Genomic DNA, 21,729 nt, shown 5'->3' on the forward strand with positions numbered 1-21,729 from the left:
AAAAAATTAAAGAATCTTAACGACGGAGTAATATATAGCGAGAATAACAAAGATATAGTTATAGGATACTCCGAGAGTAAGTAAGGCGACTCGGTTGTCCTCCCGCGATGCTCTTACCGCCTTTAACCTAGCTGTAATCTAGCTCCGTAGTATAATAGCGGCGCCGCGTAGTAGATAGGGTTTAGGTTCTTATTCTGCTAGAGGCCCGCGATAGCCGTAGCCGTAGTTCGTGTCTCGAGCTTAACTTTACCTACGCCTTTGCCCTAGCTATAATCTTACTCCGCAGTATAATAGCGGCGCCGCGTAGTAGATAGGGTTTAGCTTCTTATTCTGCTAGAGGCCCGCGATAGCCGTAGCCGTAGCGTCCTCCTCGCGATGCTCCTTATCGCCGGCTATAGTCTAGCTCCGTACGCATAATAGTAGCGCTATATAGTAAATAGTGTCGTAGCGCCGAGTGTAGTTCTAGCTAGCGCGCTAGTTACTAATCGCTCTAGCTGCGGTTGCGGGGTTGTTTAACCGATCGCCTATACTACGTAACCTAGTCGACTATGTTCGATTTCCTAGCCTAGGGTCTATACTATGTATGTTCTACTTAATACTAGAACGATAGGGAACTTCGATAATATAGATAAGGTAAAGGACAGTTAAGAATCGCAGTACGCGGTTAAGTCGTTAGTACTTAATCGAGTCGACAAACGTAGTAGCTAGTTAGCCTTTCCTAACGTAGAGAACCCGGTTAGATAGATTAAACGAAGCATTCGAATCTCGGGTAGGGCAGCGCTATATATCCGCAAGAATAGACCGCCGCTATTTATACGACAGAAGACGAATAAAGAACTGCAAGACGAGGTAGAGCGGTTAGTACTAGAGTTAGAGCAATTGCGTAAAAAGGTTACGTTTCTATTACGAAAACAATAGGCATATAATAATATTATACTCGATGCGTAAAGAAGGTAGTAACGGAATATAGGGAAACATGCTATACGGATGTATAGTAAGAGGGGATAGGAAGGGTAGGGCGGTAGGTTAGGTAGCTTCCTAATGCGTCGGTTTGCCGATTAGCAACCTAAGCCGGACTAAGTCGGATAGCTAGTCGGTTGTCGAGTCGCATCGCTAATTTGAAGGGCAGAGCGGTAGTCTAGGTCGCTTCCTAATATATAGGCTTACCGACTCGTACCCTAAGTTAGTTATCGAGTCGTATCGCTAATTTGTACCTATAGTAGTAGTTATTAATATTAGGCGCGGATAAACACAACGTTAGGCTTGCTTTGCTTATATCAATATTTTATAGCGTATCTGCTATATCGACGTCGACTCTGTATACTACTTCCTTCGCTCGCAATACTAGCGCCGACGTACGCTATAGCTATATCCTATTATACTTTACCCTTTTTCCTCTTTTTTTCCTTCTCGAAGCCGAGCGATTATTATATATCCTAAGCTCGTGCCTGTCTGCTTATAACCTATACTGCCTATATAATTATAACCGATACTATTACAAATCGGTACGACTCCGTAAAATCTGCCCTCTAAACGCCGGCCGCGCGAGATACTCTTCTACCTATTTAAATATTAGCCTCCGGAGTCTAGTAATTGTCGATAATAATAACGGTGTCCGTAGGGGGGAGGTTTATACTAGTTGTAATCTAGCTTGTATATGCTACTATAAGCTACTTCTCGTCGCTATATCTATTTACCTTGTTCCTCGTAGATACGAACTCTTTAATAAGGTCGGCCCTAGTAGTATCGGTCTAGCTACTCTAAGTATCGATAAGGATTCTGTATACTATATTACTAGTGCTTAGGATATTATCGTAATACTCGGAGTCTTTTTTCTATATAGCTAGCTACTAAAGATACTACAAAAATATTAGTCTTATATGCTTAGTAGATAGGGGGGGGGGGCAGATAGATACGTACTAAGTCTAAAACGAAGACATTCTACGGCTTGAAGCTAGCTAGCACAATCTTACTTCTATACCCGTGCTAGCGCTGCTTGCTACGCTTAATTCGGATAATATGCCGTAGCGACACTATAACCGGCTCGTTATGCAGTATTAGTATATAGTCCTAGAGGTAGGGATCCGATAGACCGTAGTCGCGTATCCTAGGAAGCATGTTTTTAATATCCTATAGTATAAAAGTACTAAGTTCCTTAATTAAGTCCGTATCGCCCCCCCGTAGTGCGAGAAGTAGCGATAGAAACATAGTAAAGACCCGCATTATCTTAGATATGTATATAAATTTAGTATCTTCCGCTGCCTTCTATTCTTCGACCTACTCGCTTAGTACTAGATCTTCTATAGATTTAAATTGCAAGCCGATGTTAAAATAGGAATGTAGTAGATAATCGACAGCCGGTACGCGCGGAGCATTAGGTATAGGTTACTATATTAGCGTCTTCTTAAGGCGAACTATTTTCGTTAGCAACTAAGGGCGAAACTTGTCTAGCGCCCGAGTATCTTTATCCGTAATACTTGGTTCTATTCGACCTACTGTCGCGTTAGAGTATTCGGATTGTAAGTACTTAGAAACCTAATTGCTAATATACCTAGCCGAGTCGGAGATATTACTATTGTCGCTAAACTAGAAGTTACGTTCTATATCGCGCGTCTCTTTAGTCGATAGCGATTAGTCGACGAAATCAAACTGTACTATAGAAGGCGACTAAACAGGGCAGAGGTACCCCTTTATATCGTAGGCATTAACGTGTCTCTATACCGAGGCAGTTACGATAACAGCTAAATTAGATAGTTTGCTAAAGGGGGTGCTACTTAGGCCGAGAACGAAAGAATAGCCTATAAGACTAGCGACGGCAGTCTACTCTTTAGCGCTATATATCTTAGTAATATAAAACTCGTCGACGATAACAGTCGCAGCTAGTATACGAAGTAGCGGCGGTTTCGAATTAGATTTCTCCGACCGTGTCTCGGACTTCTATTTCTTAGCTCGTTCGTACGTTATAAAATCTAGTACGTTAGATATTATAGTCGAGGTAGTAAGGACGATCTATTTATAGTACTATAAACAAGGGGATACTTCTATATCCTCGTGTTTAAGCAATAAGCGTACCGGGACGCCTTTTTTGAACTACTATTTATCTATAACCTTTGTACCGAACACCTGTTCTAGTTCTAGCCGAGTCGGGAGCGCTACATAATCGAGATAAAGAACGTCCTCGATATATACGACCTAGTTGTAGTTCTACGGACTAGCTCTGTTACGTCTCTTATCTTTCGTTAGCTTACTAGAGTCTTTTATAAGATACACGAATATAGCTCTGGGTAGTATAAAGTTGTCGATCTTATATATCTAGTTTTCGGCTAGCTGCTTCGGAATATAGACAACGTAAACGCTAGGGCGGATAACCGGCTTTGCACCGCTAGCTAATACCTACGAATCGAACGCAATTTTCTTATTTAGCCGAAGTCCTAGGTTAACCGACGAATTAGATAGCCGAAAGGGATAGGCGTTAGCAGTTAATAGCCCGTTATTACTCTATACCCTCTACTATATCGAGGTTATAGCGACGTACCCTAACGCATATACCGTCTTGCCTATACCTACGTCTATACCGCCGATATAGAAGTCCGCGCTAGTAACGGAAGCTAGAAGCGTCTAGGTAATTGTATAGAATTAGTAAGACTTTAACGGACGAGTCGATCTCTAATTAGGCGGAACAACGCCTATACGCGGCGAAGTCTAAGAGGGATCGAGTAGTCTAAAATCGTATATTAACTTAAAGTTCTTAGCGTCGAGATAGGAGTATACGTTACTAGACAACTGCTTCTCGACGTCGGTTTCTATATCTAAATCTATCGACTAGCTAGGTATCGCCGACGAGATCTAATCGACAAAATCTACTAACGTCTAGATCGGTAGAGAGTCGGCTTAGACTTCTACTTGCGTACCCGGTAGTCGTACGGCGAGTTTAGGCTTATTCGGATCTAGTAGCGATACGATCTAACTTAGTAACGACTCGATCTATTTCTAGCGAATTCGATCTCGCTTTAAGTCGATTATATCTCCGGCCTTCTTACTATTAGCATTATCGGCTTTGCTCGGATTAATTTTTCTATTATCCTTAGCATTGTTACTAGCATTTGTCTGCGCCGGAGGTTGTGCTAGGGATAGTACTAGTCTATTTAAAGCGTGCTATATCTTAGGTAGAGCAGAAGCAATATAGGTCTTTACCGTATACTCTATCGTATCGGGCTATACGGAACGGACGGCCGTTCGAACCGAATCGTCGAGGGCGACTAGAAGTAAAGCAGTGTTCCTATTATAACCGTTATCGCGGAGTACCTCCTTAACTGCCTTATCGATAGCCTACTAAATCGCTATTATATCCGCGGCGACGTCGGCTATAGCTTTTCGCGCGGCTACCTGCCGAGCTGCCTCCTACTCTTTATATATCCTCCGGAATCTATCCGCGATAAGCTATTTATAGCGCTCGCGATCGGCGCGATCCTTACGAGCGAGTCGGTCGTCCTTAGCTTGCTTAATAGCCGATTTCGTAGGCGACTGCGGACCCTAACCGACATTGATTTCGGTAGGATTACCGGCTATAGAAGCACCGTACTAAGCTAGGTCGATAGTTCTAGAAGCCTTAAGTAGGGACGGTCGACGATATATAGAAGGTATCCTAGTATAGTCCGTTATATTTTTGCCGACGAGGAAATCGAGTCTAGTAGAAATCCTAGTATCTAAGCTATTGTATATCTCTATAGCTAGAGAGTGGAATATCGGATTAGTCTTACATTTAGAAAGATCTTTAGGGCCGCGAGCTAGATCGATTACTACGAAGAATTCGTACTTCTACTATTCGGGCGATAGCAATAACTCTCGTGCGAGCTAGAGCTGCAACAAATCCTTTATACTAATATTATTAGAAGTCTTCGATTGTAGGATAGACCAATTTAGGCCAAACACGTCGTAGTCTGCCGTTAAAGGTAACCGCTAGTCGACAATACTAAACTATAACGTAATCTTAGCCCGGTCCGGCTTAATAGGGCGTAGCGCGTCGGATATTACTAGATTAGTATCCTTGCTACCGTACGAATCTCCTAGCGTTATTCTCTTAAACACCCGACCGGCTCTACTAGTCTTACTAGCAGAGGCAGAACTTACTCTACGCTTAGGTATAGAGGGCGTAGTTTGTTAGGATCTATTAGTCTCGCTCTCGGATACGTCTTCCTTTTTAGCATTATTACCGGCCGGCGGGGTGAACTTGTCCCTTATAACCTTCTATACAAGGCGGCATACTAAGTAGACTATAGACCTCTGAATTTTATTATTCGGACTATTTGCATTGTCCTACGGAAGCATTCCCCTAACGTACTACTTCGGAGCCTGTTTAGGATCTTTAAAGTACTATTCGGGCATTAATAGCGCACGTCTAGGTTTAGTAGGATAGTTGAGGTTGCTAGCAATAGCGTATACTATAGCTTTCTCCTCCTTATAATGCCCCTTAACGGGCTAGCGACTCTACTTCCCCTTTAACTAGTTAAATGAAAAATGTTTCTCTAGATACGGAAGGAGCCTTTTTATTGCTAATATAAGAAGAGGCTTGTCGATGCTATACAGGTTTAGTATAATATGTTTAGGGACGTCTTTGCCGCTATTTAAGGCTTTAATTAGTAGCTCGTTGTCCTTTAGCTAGTCCTCGATATTCGTAGAGACTACTATCTCGGTAAAGGCAGTAGGCGACGAGTTTGTAACTAGTATATAGCATTAGTATATAACAGGTTATACTAATTAGTAATACTTATATAATAGAGGTTAGGGACTATAGATCGACAACGACGTATACTATCCGAGAGTAGCAGATAAACTAACAGAGTTAGTAAAATTCGCTATACGTTAGGGTCGGCGGAGGTAAGAATAGGAGCGGAGAGCTGCTTATACCCGCCGACCCTAACGCGAGCCGTTAGAGTTGCGTTATACAACGAGTGTCTATATATACTAGCTTAACGCTAGTTAAGCACGACGGCTAAGTTACATAGTACGGCCTGTATACGAGTTAGAATAGGGCATTAGCGAAGGAAATAACATACTATACGTACGATAGGGAGGGTAAGGGGGTGTATATATATAGAACAGGTATATTAGTACGAGTTAATAGTAAATGTTGAAGAAGGCAGTAATAAGGAAAGGTAACGACCTTAAATGCCTACCTCGTAACCGGGTCGGTTAGCGAGTCGGGCCTAACTAGCTAATAAATCGACGAAGTAAGGCATCTAGCGCTTAAGTATATAATAGTTCAGTTACGCAACTAGTAACCGAAGTAATAAGGCTATAGATAATCGTTGTAGTATAAACCCCTATACGATAGACGGTTCTAGATATAGGACTAACAAGTCGTAGTAAATATAGTACTACGTAACAAGTAATCGAAAGTTAGTAATATAAATATAAGCCTATCTATAGTAGAGTTGCGACTGCGATCGCCGGCGCGAGACGCGAGTGCTTATAAGCTACGCAATGCAGCTAAATTAACCGATCTATGTCCTTATAGTAACTAACAATTATTATACGATAGCGGGTAGACTAGACCCGCTATAGTACGAGGGTATAGGCTAGTAAGGCGGTTAGTCTTAGGACCCGAGAGCAGGGCATATAGATAGTTCGAGCTAACGATTAAGATAGTATGTTTTCTATAGATGCTACTAACTCTATCGGCGGCGAAAAGGCATGTGTTTAGCTATAACGAGTAGCAAACAAAGGCATAAAACGATCGAAATATTCTATAGATCGTATACTAGAGTAGTAGTCTAAGTAGGAGGCCGAATAAACGACCGTATATAAATCCGCGGCAATATAATACACTAGGCGTAAGGTTAAGAAGCGAGATAATAGATAACGTAATTTACCGAACCCGCTACCGAAGTTGGTAATAGAGGATATAGAAGTTGCCTAGTAGGCTTAGCACCCGATTCGATACCGAATTAGGGCCCGAGTCGGTATTAGCAAACCCCGCGACTAGAGTAGTTCTAGTTTCTACTACTAACCAACGTCGACTTTCTACTACGCTATATATACAACTACCGCCTTTAAGAATGCTACGTACTTAACTACCTCGCGATTAATATTTAATAGGCGGTATTACCCGCGGCCTTAGCCTATCGCCGTCGATATACTACGCATTTTACGCTAGCGTCGAGAGGTCAATTTAGGAGTCTAGTTAGATTAGTAGCACGTTCTAATTACTATTATTGCCGGAACGCCGAAGGACGCAAGGTTACCTATACGACCTAGTATTAATAGACGAGAAATACGAAGAAGAGTTCCCTAAGGCAGTAAAGTAGATCCGTACGGTAGAGGGACAGACTGCGTTTAGGTGCCTAGTGTATAAGATTTGTTCTAATTATCGCCGACGGACGAGACGAAAAACGGTACGCGTAACAACGCGTAGAGTCGGCGATACTAGCGATTGCGCGGAAATTGCTATATCTATAGATACTAAACTAGCGACACTAGAAGGATCTAGAGCGGTGCCGCCGTACCGCGTGCTAAATAATGTATAGCAGAGTATAGTTATAGTATAAGAGCAGAACAGGAAGGTAAAACCTATATATCGACTATATAAACTCGATTATCGCTAGCCTACAGTTAGAGGCCGCGCGTTAGTAGGAGTCGATAATATAGACCTCGAACGATTAGTTAAGATACTACGGGTAGATTGTGGTTTCGAAGCCGGCGTCGACGCCTTGCATTAGATAAGCGACTAATATAGACACGTTCGAATTAACAACGAGCGACAGTAGAGGGCTAGTCTATCCGATACATTAGGCAGAGGCCTACAGCTACGATTTGCAATCTATAGGCAAATTAAGGAGGCAGAACGAGCGTAAATGTAAACGCAGAAAAGCAAGATAAATAATTAATTTCACTAAGTCCGATATAGAAGTCCTACTCTAACAGTAATAGGCACTAATCTATTTATTAAACGGAAGGCAAGATGCCCCGACTACGATAAGCACTACGCTTTAATCTTAGACATATGCTAATATATAGTAAGTATATTACGTATAGCAGTCTTAAGCGCCGCGATCTCTTCCTTTATCTATTTAATCTCGGCCTATATTTAAGCACCCTAATCGCGCTATAGCGATAGCGGACTCGGGGTAGCGCGATAGTTAAGGAAAGGCTAAATCGGCTACGACTAGCAGTCGTCGTACTAGGGTGGATTGCATGCCTCTAGCTAATCTAGTTAGAATTGCATCTATCGAGTATAGGGCCTCTACGGTGTTATTAACCTCGAATTAGCTAAATATGCCGATAGAGATAGTTCTAACTAACCCGTAATGCTGCGAGGCGGCTTCGAAGGTGTATGTTCGACCTAGCGGATTAGCTAACGCCGATTGATTTACCGATAAAGAATATATATCTATATATACCGTAGTAGCGACCGAGCGAGGAATAAATAGTCTAAATGCGCCGATTGCTTTAGTGCAATGTCGATAGTATTGCTATATACCGTCGGCATAGACTGCAATAATTACCGCTAGACTAATAATAGCGCTAGATTAATAGTTCCCGAATCCGACTCGCGACCGAATCGGGCTAGCGTCGACAAGGTACGAAAATAGCGAATAGTCTATAGGCTACGATTATACTTTAGCGTTAGCGGGGCATATCCGATAGGACTAATAAGCGATTATAGACGGCGACTCGGGTAGTCTATATAGGAGCAGAAGATAAAACCGCAATTTAATGCCCCCCTTTTCGTAGGGTAAATAAGTACGAAGACGCGTATAGTCTAATATATACTACGTTGGATTCGCAATAATACTACTACTCGTTGTAGTATACTTAGGATAGGTCGCAACTACGAAGAAGATAAATATAGAACTAAGTCGTTATCTAACTCGATAGAGTCGGATAGAGATACTAGATTCGTAGAAGAAAACGGGGAGGATACTCGTTTATATATAGCGACTAGCATTAGATCGAAATTCATAAAGGTAACGTATACTAGAGCACGGTAACAGAGGACTAACGTAACTAGTATAAGGGCAAGAATAGCAAAGATCCGGCAAGGCTAAAACAGAAGTACGGCGACGACAGGGCGGATTAGAGCGACGATGCAAAGCTATTAAAACGACGTAAGAAGCGAGATAAAGGCTTAACGACTTCTAGTAAAGAACGTTTAAATCGAAAGAAGGGCTCACTCGAAGCAAGGGAGCAAATCTTATATAACGAGACGCGTCGTAAACTATTCGCTATTACGTTAACTAGGGCTCGAGGATATAAGACGATGTTTCCTACTACCTAAACCCTAGTATAGGTAGACGAAACAATTAAGGAGGTATATAGTAAAAACTACGATCGATTACTAGCTTTACGTATAATAGCGCTATAGCCGGGTAGCTATATACCGTCGAGAGACGTAGTCTAAGTAGTCGGTAGAGATCCCGATATAATAGTATCGAGACTAATATTAGAATAGTTGCGAGAAGCTATACGAAAGGAGCGAGGCTATATTAATACCTATATCCGATTAACCTTAACAAACTAAGCACCGATCGCAATAACCGACACTCTAAAAAGGATAGTATACGCTAAGAGGATACTCGACAACTAAATCTTCGAGTACTACGATAAGAAACTAGTAAGACTCTCTCTAAAATAGCATAGTTACTAGATAACAGCTAACGGTCGATATATACTGCGCGCTACCTTAGTAAGCTTATATACAAATGTCTAGCGGGTGTGCTACTCCGGTAGGATCGGCGAGGCTAGAAGATATATATTAAATAGTACTACTATAAAGTCACCCCTTTTATAATATTGTCTACCGCTACGGTACTCGGTAGAATACTAACCGGATGGTCGATAGAGTCGCATTTAACTAAAGTTAGAGGTAAAGCGATCTAGCTAGCCCTAGATTATAAGTTAATATACTAGCCGTTCCTAGATCGGATAACTACGTAGAATGCGACGGATTAAGCTGCTCGTAACCTTCGGTTGTCGAAAGCGTAGAAGATATACGTACGGTATATAGGTAGAGTATAGGATACTCCTAAATTATTAATAAATAACTTCGAGAGCGTGCGTAACGACATCGATATACTTATAGCAATCGACGTCGTTTTAGATTCCGACGATAAAGGCGGATCGATCGAGCGCTATAGTAAAAGTAGTCTACGAGCGCCGTGTTTCTCTTACCTACTAATATAATCGATAGGTCCTAAAGCGTCTACCGGGCAACAATTAAGTAAACAACTTAAAGCCGGCGATAATGCGATAGATAGGTTAGCGGAGGCGGAGGCCCTACCTAAGAAAAACGATATTAGACTGCCTATACTATAGAGCAGTTTCTAAGCGACAGATTAGGAGCCGACGGGGGCTGCTAATCCGTTTACTTCGGTACGGGGAGGCAACGGCATAAGTGCAACCGAGATAATAGAATATAATAGAACTGAAGACAATTAATACTAAAGGTATAGATATACCGCGGTAATAGCAATAGGGAAGGATTGCGCGCTAATTACTATAAGAACAGTAGGTATTCCGACTAGTCTTATATAATAGACAAGACTTCATTCGCGGCGGTAAGTGATCGCGTTAGGGATGTATTAGGGCTAGAAGAGGGGGAGTAGATATAGTAGGCGGATATAGAGGCGGACGGCGGCAAAGTTAAGGAGATAGCATTTAATAAGGAGACGTAGGATCGAAGAATTAGGAGATATATAGTAAAAGAGAAGAAGAAGTCGAAAGGAAACAAACGAAAGAAGGTAGAGGTATATCGCTTTAATATAGCCGTAGAGGACGAATAGAATACATTCTTATTAACCGTAATAAATAGATGCCCTATATAATATAACGAAATCTATTAATACTATACGAGTCGGTCGCTAAGTCGGTACTAACTTAGTATACGTAGTAGACGTATATAAATGCTAGTAGTTACCCGAGTATACGTATAAACGTTAGATGTTAGTAGAAGCAACAATCGTATAATATACAGATCCGATAGAAAATGTAATTCAAATGCTAGTACTAGTATATACGACGACTCGAGCCCGACTCGATATACGAGTCGGACGGTAAAGAATAAAATTCTTACTACGAACAGATTTGCTAGAATTTCTAGATCGCGACGATCCTATTAGACAAGATCTTTAACGTGCGATCCTAAGGATCCTAAGGATCCTAAGGATCCTAAGCGATCCTGTCGACAGGATCGTCGCAATCGGTAAAAAAGTTTCCGTAACGAAGTAGGCTAGGACTAGTACTAGGACCGGAAGTAGCAATAGCCGCTCTCTCGATCTAGTTTGTACGATAACCTAGCCTCGCTACCTCGTTACGTAAGGACTCTATAATGCCTTCTCGCGTAGTATTTAGAGCGTTGCGTATAGTAAGGCGCTATACTAGAGTAATAGTCGAGGCAGTCGAGGCAGTCGAGGCAGTTACTAGCAATATAGATAAACCGGCTATTAGCTATAGGGATTGCCTAGTAGTAGCAGCCTCTTTAGTACGCTTCTTCTCCTATTCGATACGCTTTCTATCCTCGCGCTTCTTAGCTTTTATATCGAGGCTAGCCTTCTACTCCGCAATAACCTCTAGTCTAAGTCGCTTTAATTCGGCGGTTAGCTCGTAGATCTAAAACGGGCGCTGCTCCTACGGAAGTCCGTTATACTAATCTATAAACTCTACCGATTTCTGTTTTAATAAATCGATGTTAATAGCTACCTTATCCTACTATTCTCGCGAAGATAGAGCGTTAAAGACATTGCAGATACTCTATAATATACGGTCTTCGAGTAGAGTCTATAACGGGAGATCGAATATATAGCGATTAGACTACCCTAGGAACCTTCTATTCTTAGAGGACAGCTAAGCTTAAAGCTTCGTAAATGCGATACCTAGACGAGTCGTAGTACCTAGCTTACGGAATACTAGACCTATAGCAGCATCCGATAGTAGCGTACTCCTATAGAGCTTATCGAGCTCGGGGTTGTAGGCGTTATAGCAATGCTTAGGTATCGGCGGGTCTTATAGATATATTACTTTATTCTTACTAAGGTATTGTAGGATAACCTTACGCGGACAGAGGCCTTAGGCTCTACGATAGCGGTTATTCTAGAACTGCATCTATATGCGAGGGATCTTCTCGCGGCTAGCTATCTCTACCTTAGTCTAATACGCCTAATCCGGAATAGCTTTATCTCCGGCGCTATCGGTTGTATTCTTAGTCTTAATCTTAGCTTAGCCCCCTTTAGTACCCTCTCTAGGGAGTTATAATTAACTTAGGCCTAATGCACGAGTTAGTGTATAACGATTCTAGCGGCGTATAGGATTAACCTTAATCGCTAAATAATGCGAGTTAGGGCGCGGCTGCTTCTTACTGTTATCTATATAGTATAGTAGGAAGACGAGTACGACACTCCGCTTGCCTTATTATATAAGAGCACGACTAACACGACCGAGCCGCTATACTAAATCCTCGATATCGCGAGTAATAGGGAACTTAACCTAGGTAACAGTCTCGATATCTAGTATATTAAGACTAATACTAAATGCAGTCGTTGCGATTATAATACGAATGTTAGACGGCCCCTTAGGACTCTCTATAGTACGGCTATACTATTTGTATCGACGAGTCTAGTCGCGCTTAGCTATACTACTAGTATAGAATAAGACGGCGGTATATATATTAGAGCTAGTATTATCCTACGTATACCGCTTCTTCGGATTAGCACATTTAGCTGTCGCGGCAATTAGCTAGGCTCGAATAACATTAGCTAGCTCTTAGACAAACTTCCGGCTATCGATAAATAATAGGGCCTTCTTTATACTATACGGTGTCGCTTCCTTAGTAATCGGATCGAAAGCTCTATCGACTATAAAGTATAGGTAGTCGTAGTTGCTAAGTTGATTCTTGTCGATAGTACGCAGGATATACGTAGTATCTAGCCGATCTATACTGCTACGAAGAACCTTAGTCTCGTATAGCTTATTTCTAAGAGGTCGGAAGCCGCCGTGCTTAGCTATAAACTCCTTAGTCTCCTCGGACATAGTCGTAGAACAGCCTAGCTAGATAGTGTTAGTACGTAGTAGCTTCCGTAGAGAGAAGATCTCTACGTACTCCTTGCGGAAGTCCTTCTACTTAGATATTAAGTGCATCTCGTCGATTACAATAAGCCTAATCCGAGCCCGTACCTTTAGATTACGGATAATCGCCCGGAAATCCTCGCTAGCTATAGTCTCTAGGCTAAGGATAATATAATAGACTTTTCTATCGAGGATCTTCTAGAACAGATTAGGATCTATACTCTTATTCTCCGTAGTAATATTAGTTACGTTAATTAGATAGTTCGCTTGTTACGTAGTCTAGCGAACATCCTCTATATGCTCCTTACTAAGCCGATTTAGCGGAGTAATCTCGATGACTACTATACCTATTAATAAGCTAAAGGCTTAGAAGGATATACTCTTACCTTCGCCCGTCTTTGCGATTATTATCGTATCCGAATAGCTAAAGATTAGGGCATGTATATAGTCGATTTAGGAGTCCCTTAGCATATAGCCCTTGCCTAGATGCATCTTGTCTAATATCTTTCGAAGACCCTAGATAACGATATCGCGGTATATATCGACAGCTTCCTCTATACGTATCGCATCGTAGACGAGCTGCTAGACTATATCGAGAGACTCGGCTTCGAAGATTTCGTCGTAGCGTTACTAGAACTAGGCCTTGTATCCGCTCCTATGCTATAGCTACTCGAATAGTAGAAGATAGCTAAAGTCTAGAGAATCTCGAGTAATAGCAGCGCGACTTAGAACCTCGATTAGTCCGATAGGCTAATCCTTCTTATTCTTCTTGTTATTCTTCTTCTTCTTCTTCTCCTCGGCTTTCTAAAGGCGCTCTACCTTTTTAGCTATAGCGCGCTGCTTCTTGCTTCCCTTCGGCGGGCCTACTATTCTAGTACTATTAGGTGTATTAGAAGCTGAAATTAAGCTTATAAAGTAGTATAGCGGCGGCGACGGTAGCAACGTAGATACGCGCGACGACTCGAAGCTTATAGAAGTGTATACTAGATAGCGGTGGAGTGTACGCTAGCGCAAATAATAATAGGCGATAGATTATAGCTTTCTATACCCTCGGATAGCAGGATAGAGGCAAAGGTAGAAGTGTTTAGGGATTCTAAGTAGTAGAGACTAGAGATACGGTCCGTGCGACCCTCCGCACGTGCTTAGTTTAATGTTTTATATGCTGTTTAGTAGTAAATCACTTTATAGAGGGTAGAACAAACACTCTTATCCGGGCAACCTATCTTAGAAGATACGCTATAGAGCGCGTATTTTACATTTTGACGAATACTTTGTATAAGCAATTTTAATCTCCGTATTATTCCGTAGAATAGCTTTTTTAGGTTTGTACTGCGAAAGCGTATATAGCATACTATATAATTAATTATAACTTTAGCATCCGGGCAATTATATAGAGGTAGAACGGTTTAACTTTAGGCGCTCCGCTATAGCTTTCTCTATACCTAATATAGTTAGTGTCGATGCCTAAGGAAATAGAATTACGTAGAAGAATCTATAACACTCGGAGCGCCTAAGAGGAGGTAGCAAGACTTTGCAACTACGCTTTTCTATTTAGGTATACAATCTGCTACAGTACACTCGAGGAATCTAGCTTTTCTATAGCCTCTATCGGTAAATCGAGCGACTCTTCCTAATGCCGCCGCACAATTACACGACTAATGCGTTCTGCAGTAGAGGTTCCTTACTCGCTTAGAATCTGCTAAGCAAGACTCGCGACTACTGCTAGACTAGACCGCTCCGCCGCTTCTTCTAGCAGTCTACGTAGAGGATAAGACGAGAACAGATTTTAAGCAATGTAGTCGGCATTCAAGCTACGAAGAAAGTATCTTAGGGCTCTTATTGCAAGCTCTATAGTTAGCTAGATGTTAACGGGCTATAAAGTAGTAATATATATAGGCCTTAGATAATGTGCTAATTATTATATAGGTTACAACGCGACGAGTATACTACTACAAATTAACCTATTAGATCTACTATACTTAGGATAACAAGATTAATATAGTTAAGGTCTTTTAGATACGAAGGAGGGCTTATCGATAAGCAAGGTTAGCCTAAGCTTTGCTATAGGAGTCCTATTATAAGATTAATAGTACGATAACGTAATAGGCTTTAAATGATTTAAAGCTTTAAGTAGACTAAGTCACTTTCGATCGACTCTGCTAAACAATTACCCTTAATATTATATCTCCGAGCAAACATCCCTTCCCCTCGTATCCGTTAATAAAGGGTATCCGTACGATCTTACTAGGGTAGTACTTAAAAGGATTTGACGGGCGTTAGGGTATAATAGCTCGTATACTAATTCTAGTTCAGCTCGTTATAGGGAGCTTAGCATTAAATTACTATATAGAAGTGCTAACGCCGTTCTTTGTAAGTGTGAGTTTAATTTATAGCGGCCGCCTGCCCTAGTAGATTTAAAAGTAACCGCACTCGCGACTACTACTAGACTAGACCGCTCCGCCGCTTCTTCTAGCGGTCTACGTAGAGGACAAGATAAGAACAGATTTTAAGCAATATAGTCGGCATTTAAGCTACGAAGAAAGTGTCTTAGGGCTCTTATTGTAAGCTCTATAGTTAGCTAGATATTAACGGGCTATAAAGTAGTAATATATATAGGCCTTAGATAATGTACTAATTATTATATAGGTTATAACGCGACGAGTATACTGCTACAAATTAACCTATTAGATCTGCTATACTTAGGATAATAAGATTAATATAGTTAAGGTCTTTTAGATACGAGGGAGGGCTTATCGATAAGCAAGGTTAGCCTAAGCTTTACTATAGGAGTCCTATTATAAGATTGATAGTACGATAACGTAATAGGCTTTAAATAATTCAAAGCTTTAAGCAGACTAAGTTACTTTCGATCGACTCTGCTAAACAATTACCCTTAACATTATATCTCCGAGCAAACATCCCTTCCCCTCGTATCCGTTAATAAAGGGTATCCGTACGATCTTACTAGGGCAGTACTTAAAAGGATTTAACGGGCGTTAGGGTATAACAGCTCGTACACTGATTCTAGTTCAGCTCGTTGCAGGGAGCTTAGCATTGAATTACTGCATAGAAGTGCTAACGCCGTTCTTTGTGAGTATAAGTTCAATTTATAGCGGCCGCCTGCCCTAGTGGATTCAAAAGTAACCGCATATGCATACACCCTGGCATTTGAGATTGTGCAGCGGCAATTTCGCCCTCATCGTGATATTGAGCAGTCACAATCGACCATCTCTTTCAACTGATCGGCCGGCGCATCGAAGAGCCAACGGTTGCGATGCTCGAGACATCCGCAATTCGTAAGACTGGCGCCAAAATCAGGAACGAAGAAAAGAACCTCGCGCGCTCGTCCGTGCATCCGTCAAGAAAGGGTGGCGAAGAAATGATGTTGTCAACATAAATGAGTAGGTTGCAGCAAGAGTTGCCAGCTGGAGATCTCGAGGCGCATGTGAAAGTGAAAGCGGGAGATCTCCGGCTCCCGAAAATGACAGTACAAGAGTCCACAGAATTCCCAGAGCTTTCGGTGGTCGTGAAGCAATCGTCAGCGCGTAGATGATTCTGGGTGCAATTGATTCCATCGCATGTTATCAACATTTCCCATGATAACACCAAGAACGACCGCAGCCATCAATTCTTTTTGCAATGTCTTTTGGCCCTGTCGTCCCTCCCAAGAGACTGATCTGCCGGTCCGCCACAAGAAGGCCTAGGACTGCTTCCGGCAGTAGGAGGCGGCAATGCGCGTCGTCTTGAAAGCATCGCCAGCAAGATTCGGATCTTGCTGGGAGCGCAGGCAGGTGACCGACTCCATGTCAATTTGATCTCACTTTGATTTCCCGTTTCCGGAATGTTTTCATGTCGTTCTCCCGTCTTCCCACAAAGGCAACGGATACACGTGCAGCTCCTCCAAAGAGGGTATGAATCTCGGAGATGCATGCTATTTGTACCACACTGATCACCTCGCTAGTCACTCAATCTTCGAACGCCATTCTAGGCTTTCGCAGGAGAATCGGTTTCGTTCCGGAACAATTCTGGAAGATGAGTTCCTAGCACCTTTGCAGCTTTAGGTGAATTAGCACAATGCCACACCCTGCTTCAAGTTTCTCTGCCATTCCACGGCTGTACAAGCGCTACGCTCGTAATGCCAGATCCAGTCTTCAATCTCAACACCTTACTTGAAGAAGCGCCGCGGTGTCGACTGTAGTGAGCCTTATTGTTTGCCCTCAGGTAAGAGCAGTGACTAAGCTATCGATTGCCAGAGCATTCGACTGTAACCACTTGCTTCCACGATGAAGCGGTATGTGGTGAGGAAGGCATTGCGCTCACTGCTTCGTCGACATTCCCTGAATGGAGATTCCAAGAGGGAGTTGAGTCGCAATCATGGCTCATTTTAGCAGCACTCACAGGTCTGAGAGCGTAACGTGAAAGTTTGTGAGCCTAGCACCATCTTACTTGGGGATGTTTTCTTGTTTTTCAGTCGATCCGTCTCCAGGTCAGGTCCAAGACCCTCGTTCTCCAGGCAGACCGTCCTGTGGATGCAAATGAGTGGAGCTCACCATCGTCTCCAACCTGTGATTGTCTCAACAGGCTTAAATGTGAGCTCGGATCTGACGAGAAAAGGATGAGCAGATGAAGTCCCACTAGATCCGTGAAAGCCCCCTCCTCCTTGGCACTGAATCTTATCGATAGCACGGCCCAGCTGCTCCGCACGTGATAGCTTCCCACTTCCAGACAACATTGTATCCCACGCCACAACCATGTCAGATAGGGACCTCGAAGCAATCAGAGCGGCGCGACTCCAACAGCTGCAGTCGCAGCAAGGCGGCGGTGGCTTGCCAGCCCCGGGCGGAGGAGGGGGCCAAGAAGACCAACAAAAGTGAGTCGCGACCCAGAAACCATCACCACATTTGCTAACTTCGAACTCCTCAGAGCCCGTGAAGCTGAAGCCCGCCAATCTATTCTCTCACAGATCCTCGAGCCACTAGCCGCCGATCGTCTGGGACGAATACGCATGGTCAACGCGCAAAGAGCCGAAGATGTGGAATCGAGATTGATCATGTTGGCGAGGAGTGGACAGTTGAGAGCTCGAATTGGGGAGGAACAACTCAAAGAGATTCTGGCTGCTGTGGCTGATCAGGCTGAGAAGAGCGGTGGAGGCAGAGGGGAGACGGGCAGAGTTGTGGTGCAGAGACGGAAAGGTGGTTGGGATGATGATGATCTGGATGATTTGCTGAATGAGGATTGATGCGCAAAAAGAGAGAAGGAACTCGGAAGCTATGGGAAAATAGGTTTCATCTGGTTTGCGGATGGTGCGGAACGAGATGAGTGACCCGCTCGAAGAGATGCTGAACTGGGATGCAGGAAAAGTATGGGATTGTGCATAGCGCGGCGTTCGGTATATACGATCATGCATCTACCACGATCGTATTTCTTGCTACGAAAGCGAACTACCCTTCATGAATGAAAGCGTCCAGCGCATCGTATATCTGCTGCCACCGCACCAAGAGCAGCTGGACGGGGCCTGCTTCTGACTTGCCGGGCTTCATCGCCTTCAAATCTGCAATCTTGCTCTCGGCATCGCTCCGATAACCATCTAAGAACGGTTCCAGCCATCGCTTCACTTTCTCGCTCTGGTCATTACTTAAGTCTTCTCCGTTGGAAATGAAGTACTCCCACTCGTTCGCGGTCAGGAGCTCTGCACGAACTGCAACTTGTGTTTTGAAGCATATTTCATTCGTAGCCGGAAGAAGGGCGTAAGAACCCAGATAGCCGACATCTTGCAGTTGATCACGAGTCGTATTAGACAGATTGTCGAGTATGTAGTGATCCAAGCGAATGTCGTCGTCAGAGGGTGCACCTGGTTTGCTGGAGTTGATAAAGCCATAGTGGACAAGGAGCTTGTCATTAGGATGGGCGCCGTATGTCGCGAGCACTTCTTCGCCAGCGACTACAAAGAAAGTCAGCCTGGACTCTCTTTCGTACCGTGGCAATTGCTCACCTTGCTGTTCAGGACATCACAGCCATGCAAGCGTAAAACCGTACACTTTGCTACGATCAATGAGACAAAGGAATGAGAGTACGTACCGTAGTCTCTATTTGCAGTGACCTCATATCCTTTGGCTGTCTGCCGGACGTTGACACCGGTGCCGCTGGGACCATGATTCATGTAATCTATGAAAGGGCACAGCACCATGAATCCAGGCTTAGCTCCCGGCGGTTTGAAGTGAAAGCTTCTGGAATTCACTATAGCCCAGTAGTACTTAAAAACGTCGTCTTGTTCTTTGCGCGCAGAGTTGTCACGTAAATTCGCTACTATCGTTCTGCGGAACTCAGCATCCTTCCTCCAATCATCGAGCTGTCGATCTAAGGGCTGTTGTAAAGATGGAGGAAGAAGATCCCTGAGCTTATGGCTCCAGAAGAGAGGCATGCTTGACTCAAAGTCTTGTGGGCCAGGCCAAGTTGATCTCCATACATTATAAGGAGACTCAGGTTCCTCGCATTCCGCCATAATGCTAAGAGTCAGCTGGACGTGAGGTGAAGCCTTGGGAGACAGATCACCGCCAGCATAGCTCTTCGCGGGCTTAAACATGGCCTTTTCGGGAACAAAGATGAGCTTCTCGTCTTGTTTGATATTTGCTGTTGTCACGAGGCCGACTCCGCGTCCTGCGATATGTGCTGGTTTGACCGAACCAATTTGTACGCCGCGATCTTTCGCCCATTGTGTGAAGTGCTCGTGCTCGTCCTGCGAGTGTCGTATTTCTGCATCGACTGCAACGCCGGACGAAGTCCGTCTACGCTTTGTGGACGCTCTGCTGGGTGCCATCGGAATCGATGCAAGGAAGAGAAAGCGGTGAAGTGAGGGTTCACATGAAAAGCCAAGGAATTTGAGTTCTGACCTCGAGACGGGCCCCGCTAACAGTTCTTGAATTTCCGTCCACACTCTGAGGACCTATCACAACACATCCATATCGCCATTATGGAGTCGGTACTACCGCAGATTGAAGACCTCACTGGCGACGTGGACGATTTGCAGTCCGCTCTCCAGCCAATCCTTCAGAGCGCACTTTCCGCGAGCACCTCGAAGTTACCACTACTCGACAAAGCCAAACTCTACGTCTTGGCCACTTACGCGATTGAGTCGATACTATTCTCGTACTTGCGACTGAACGGTGTAGACGCGAAGAACCATCCCATCTTCCAGGAACTGAATCGCGTCAAGGAATACTTCAACAAGATCAAGAATGTCGAAGCAGTCGCCAGTGGACCGAGCGCGAGATTAGACACGAACGCTGCAGGTCGCTTCATCAAAGCTGGACTATCGGGGAATGACAAATACGACGCTGACAGGAAGGAGAGGCGAGGGCGAGAACGAGCTGGCGCGAAGCGGAAGTTGGAGGGGATCGGCGTCGGTAAGCACACGAGATTTGATGGCATCGCGAAGAGAATTAAGGCGCAAGAAGAGACTGTCAACGTCGTCAAGGCTAGCGACGTGGACTCGGAAGACGGAGCTGTTGGTGTGAGTGGACAATCCACGCCTGCGAAGACACCTGCGAAGACACCTGCGAAGAAGGAGAAACTGGATCTGGCGAGTGTTATTCGGAAGATTACTGAGCTTGAAGCCAAAGGAGCCGAAAATACACTATCAGATGTCGATGTGAAGTCGCTGAAAAAGCTGAGGAAGCGCAGAAAGAAGCTTGGTGGGGAGTGATCCTGTGTCCATTCCTCGACCACACATACGATACTTTGGCTCTGGAGTAGAGCACGGCGGCATCTTTGGCTTCGACATTTCATGGCGTTCAATGCGGCTTTGCATGATACCCCGGATCTGGTGCTTGTTGCCTTTTTGTATGTAGCATGAATCGATGCTACTTTTGGGTTCAAATCCGTACGGCATTTTAGCACAATTCACCATGCGTAGGTGATCCCCGATACTATTGACCATGCTTATCCTTTTACACACCGCTATCTAGGAGAAGACATCATCTTCGCAGCCATTTGCGCCTTTGCATTGTCACATTGAGACAATGATTGACTGGAAAAAGAAAGCAGCCGACCTCGTGAGTGATACACACCAAGTGATCCATACAAGACAAGACACCTAAGGCAGCGGGCAGCGCTGCTGAGACACTGACCAAAAGGGCTCTCTCCTGCAAGCCTATCCAAGCATATAACCAATCTCTCGCCTTGCCAGACGACCGAAATCAAAATCGCCAAACACCTCCAGAAGCCTCAAAGATCTGCGAATTCAGAACAAGAACCAGACCGAAGGTACGTTTGCAACAAAAGACTCCGGCCTTGCACATCTTTACTTATTTACAATAGATCCAACACGACACGAATCCAGATCTACCAGACCAACAACCGAAAATGCAATTCCAGAAAATCTTCACCCTGTCCATGCTGGCCACCTATGTCACAGCCGGGCCAGCAGCCTACGGCATCTGTCAAGCAGGCTGCGCCGGCGTCACGGTCGCTTGCTACTCTGCAGCAGGCTTCGTCTTCGGCGTCGCCCTTCCCGCCGCACCACCAGCAATTCTTGCCTGTAACGCGGCTTTCGGGTCTTGCCAAGCAGCTTGCTGGGCCGCGCTGATTGCACCGACACCTTGAGAGGAAACAGAGAATGGAAAGGGGAGCAGGATTTACGATTACGATTAGGGACGAGACGTGGGTCATGAA

The 21,729-nt window shown here is 44.0% G+C and overlaps 4 protein-coding genes across 4 annotated transcripts; 3 read left to right on the top strand and 1 right to left on the bottom strand.

Annotated features, from left to right (window-relative positions):
• Positions 1 to 17,810: 17,810 nt before the first annotated feature.
• MYCFIDRAFT_60391 (uncharacterized protein) lies at positions 17,811 to 18,545 on the top strand (the record flags this gene model as incomplete). Its single annotated transcript, XM_007924477.1, has 2 exons — positions 17,811 to 17,929; positions 17,983 to 18,545. 2 exons carry the CDS (start codon positions 17,811 to 17,813, stop codon positions 18,296 to 18,298), a joined length of 435 nt encoding a protein of 144 aa, XP_007922668.1. The 3' UTR covers positions 18,299 to 18,545.
• Positions 18,501 to 19,876, bottom strand: MYCFIDRAFT_131111 (uncharacterized protein; the record flags this gene model as incomplete). Its single annotated transcript, XM_007925568.1, has 3 exons — positions 18,501 to 19,000; positions 19,138 to 19,594; positions 19,658 to 19,876. 3 exons carry the CDS (start codon positions 19,874 to 19,876, stop codon positions 18,501 to 18,503), a joined length of 1,176 nt encoding a protein of 391 aa, XP_007923759.1.
• A 146-nt stretch (positions 19,877 to 20,022) lies between these two features.
• On the top strand, positions 20,023 to 20,932 carry MYCFIDRAFT_210517 (uncharacterized protein). The gene has a single exon (XM_007925569.1). It carries the CDS (start codon positions 20,030 to 20,032, stop codon positions 20,759 to 20,761), a length of 732 nt encoding a protein of 243 aa, XP_007923760.1. The 5' UTR covers positions 20,023 to 20,029; the 3' UTR covers positions 20,762 to 20,932.
• A 488-nt stretch (positions 20,933 to 21,420) lies between these two features.
• Positions 21,421 to 21,660, top strand: MYCFIDRAFT_43367 (uncharacterized protein; the record flags this gene model as incomplete). Its single annotated transcript, XM_007924309.1, has 1 exon — positions 21,421 to 21,660. One exon carries the CDS (start codon positions 21,421 to 21,423, stop codon positions 21,658 to 21,660), a length of 240 nt encoding a protein of 79 aa, XP_007922500.1.
• Positions 21,661 to 21,729: the final 69 nt, after the last annotated feature.

Source organism: Pseudocercospora fijiensis, assembly GCF_000340215.1.
Source record: "Pseudocercospora fijiensis CIRAD86 unplaced genomic scaffold MYCFIscaffold_2, whole genome shotgun sequence".
Classification (NCBI taxonomy): Eukaryota; Fungi; Ascomycota; class Dothideomycetes; order Mycosphaerellales; family Mycosphaerellaceae; genus Pseudocercospora; species Pseudocercospora fijiensis.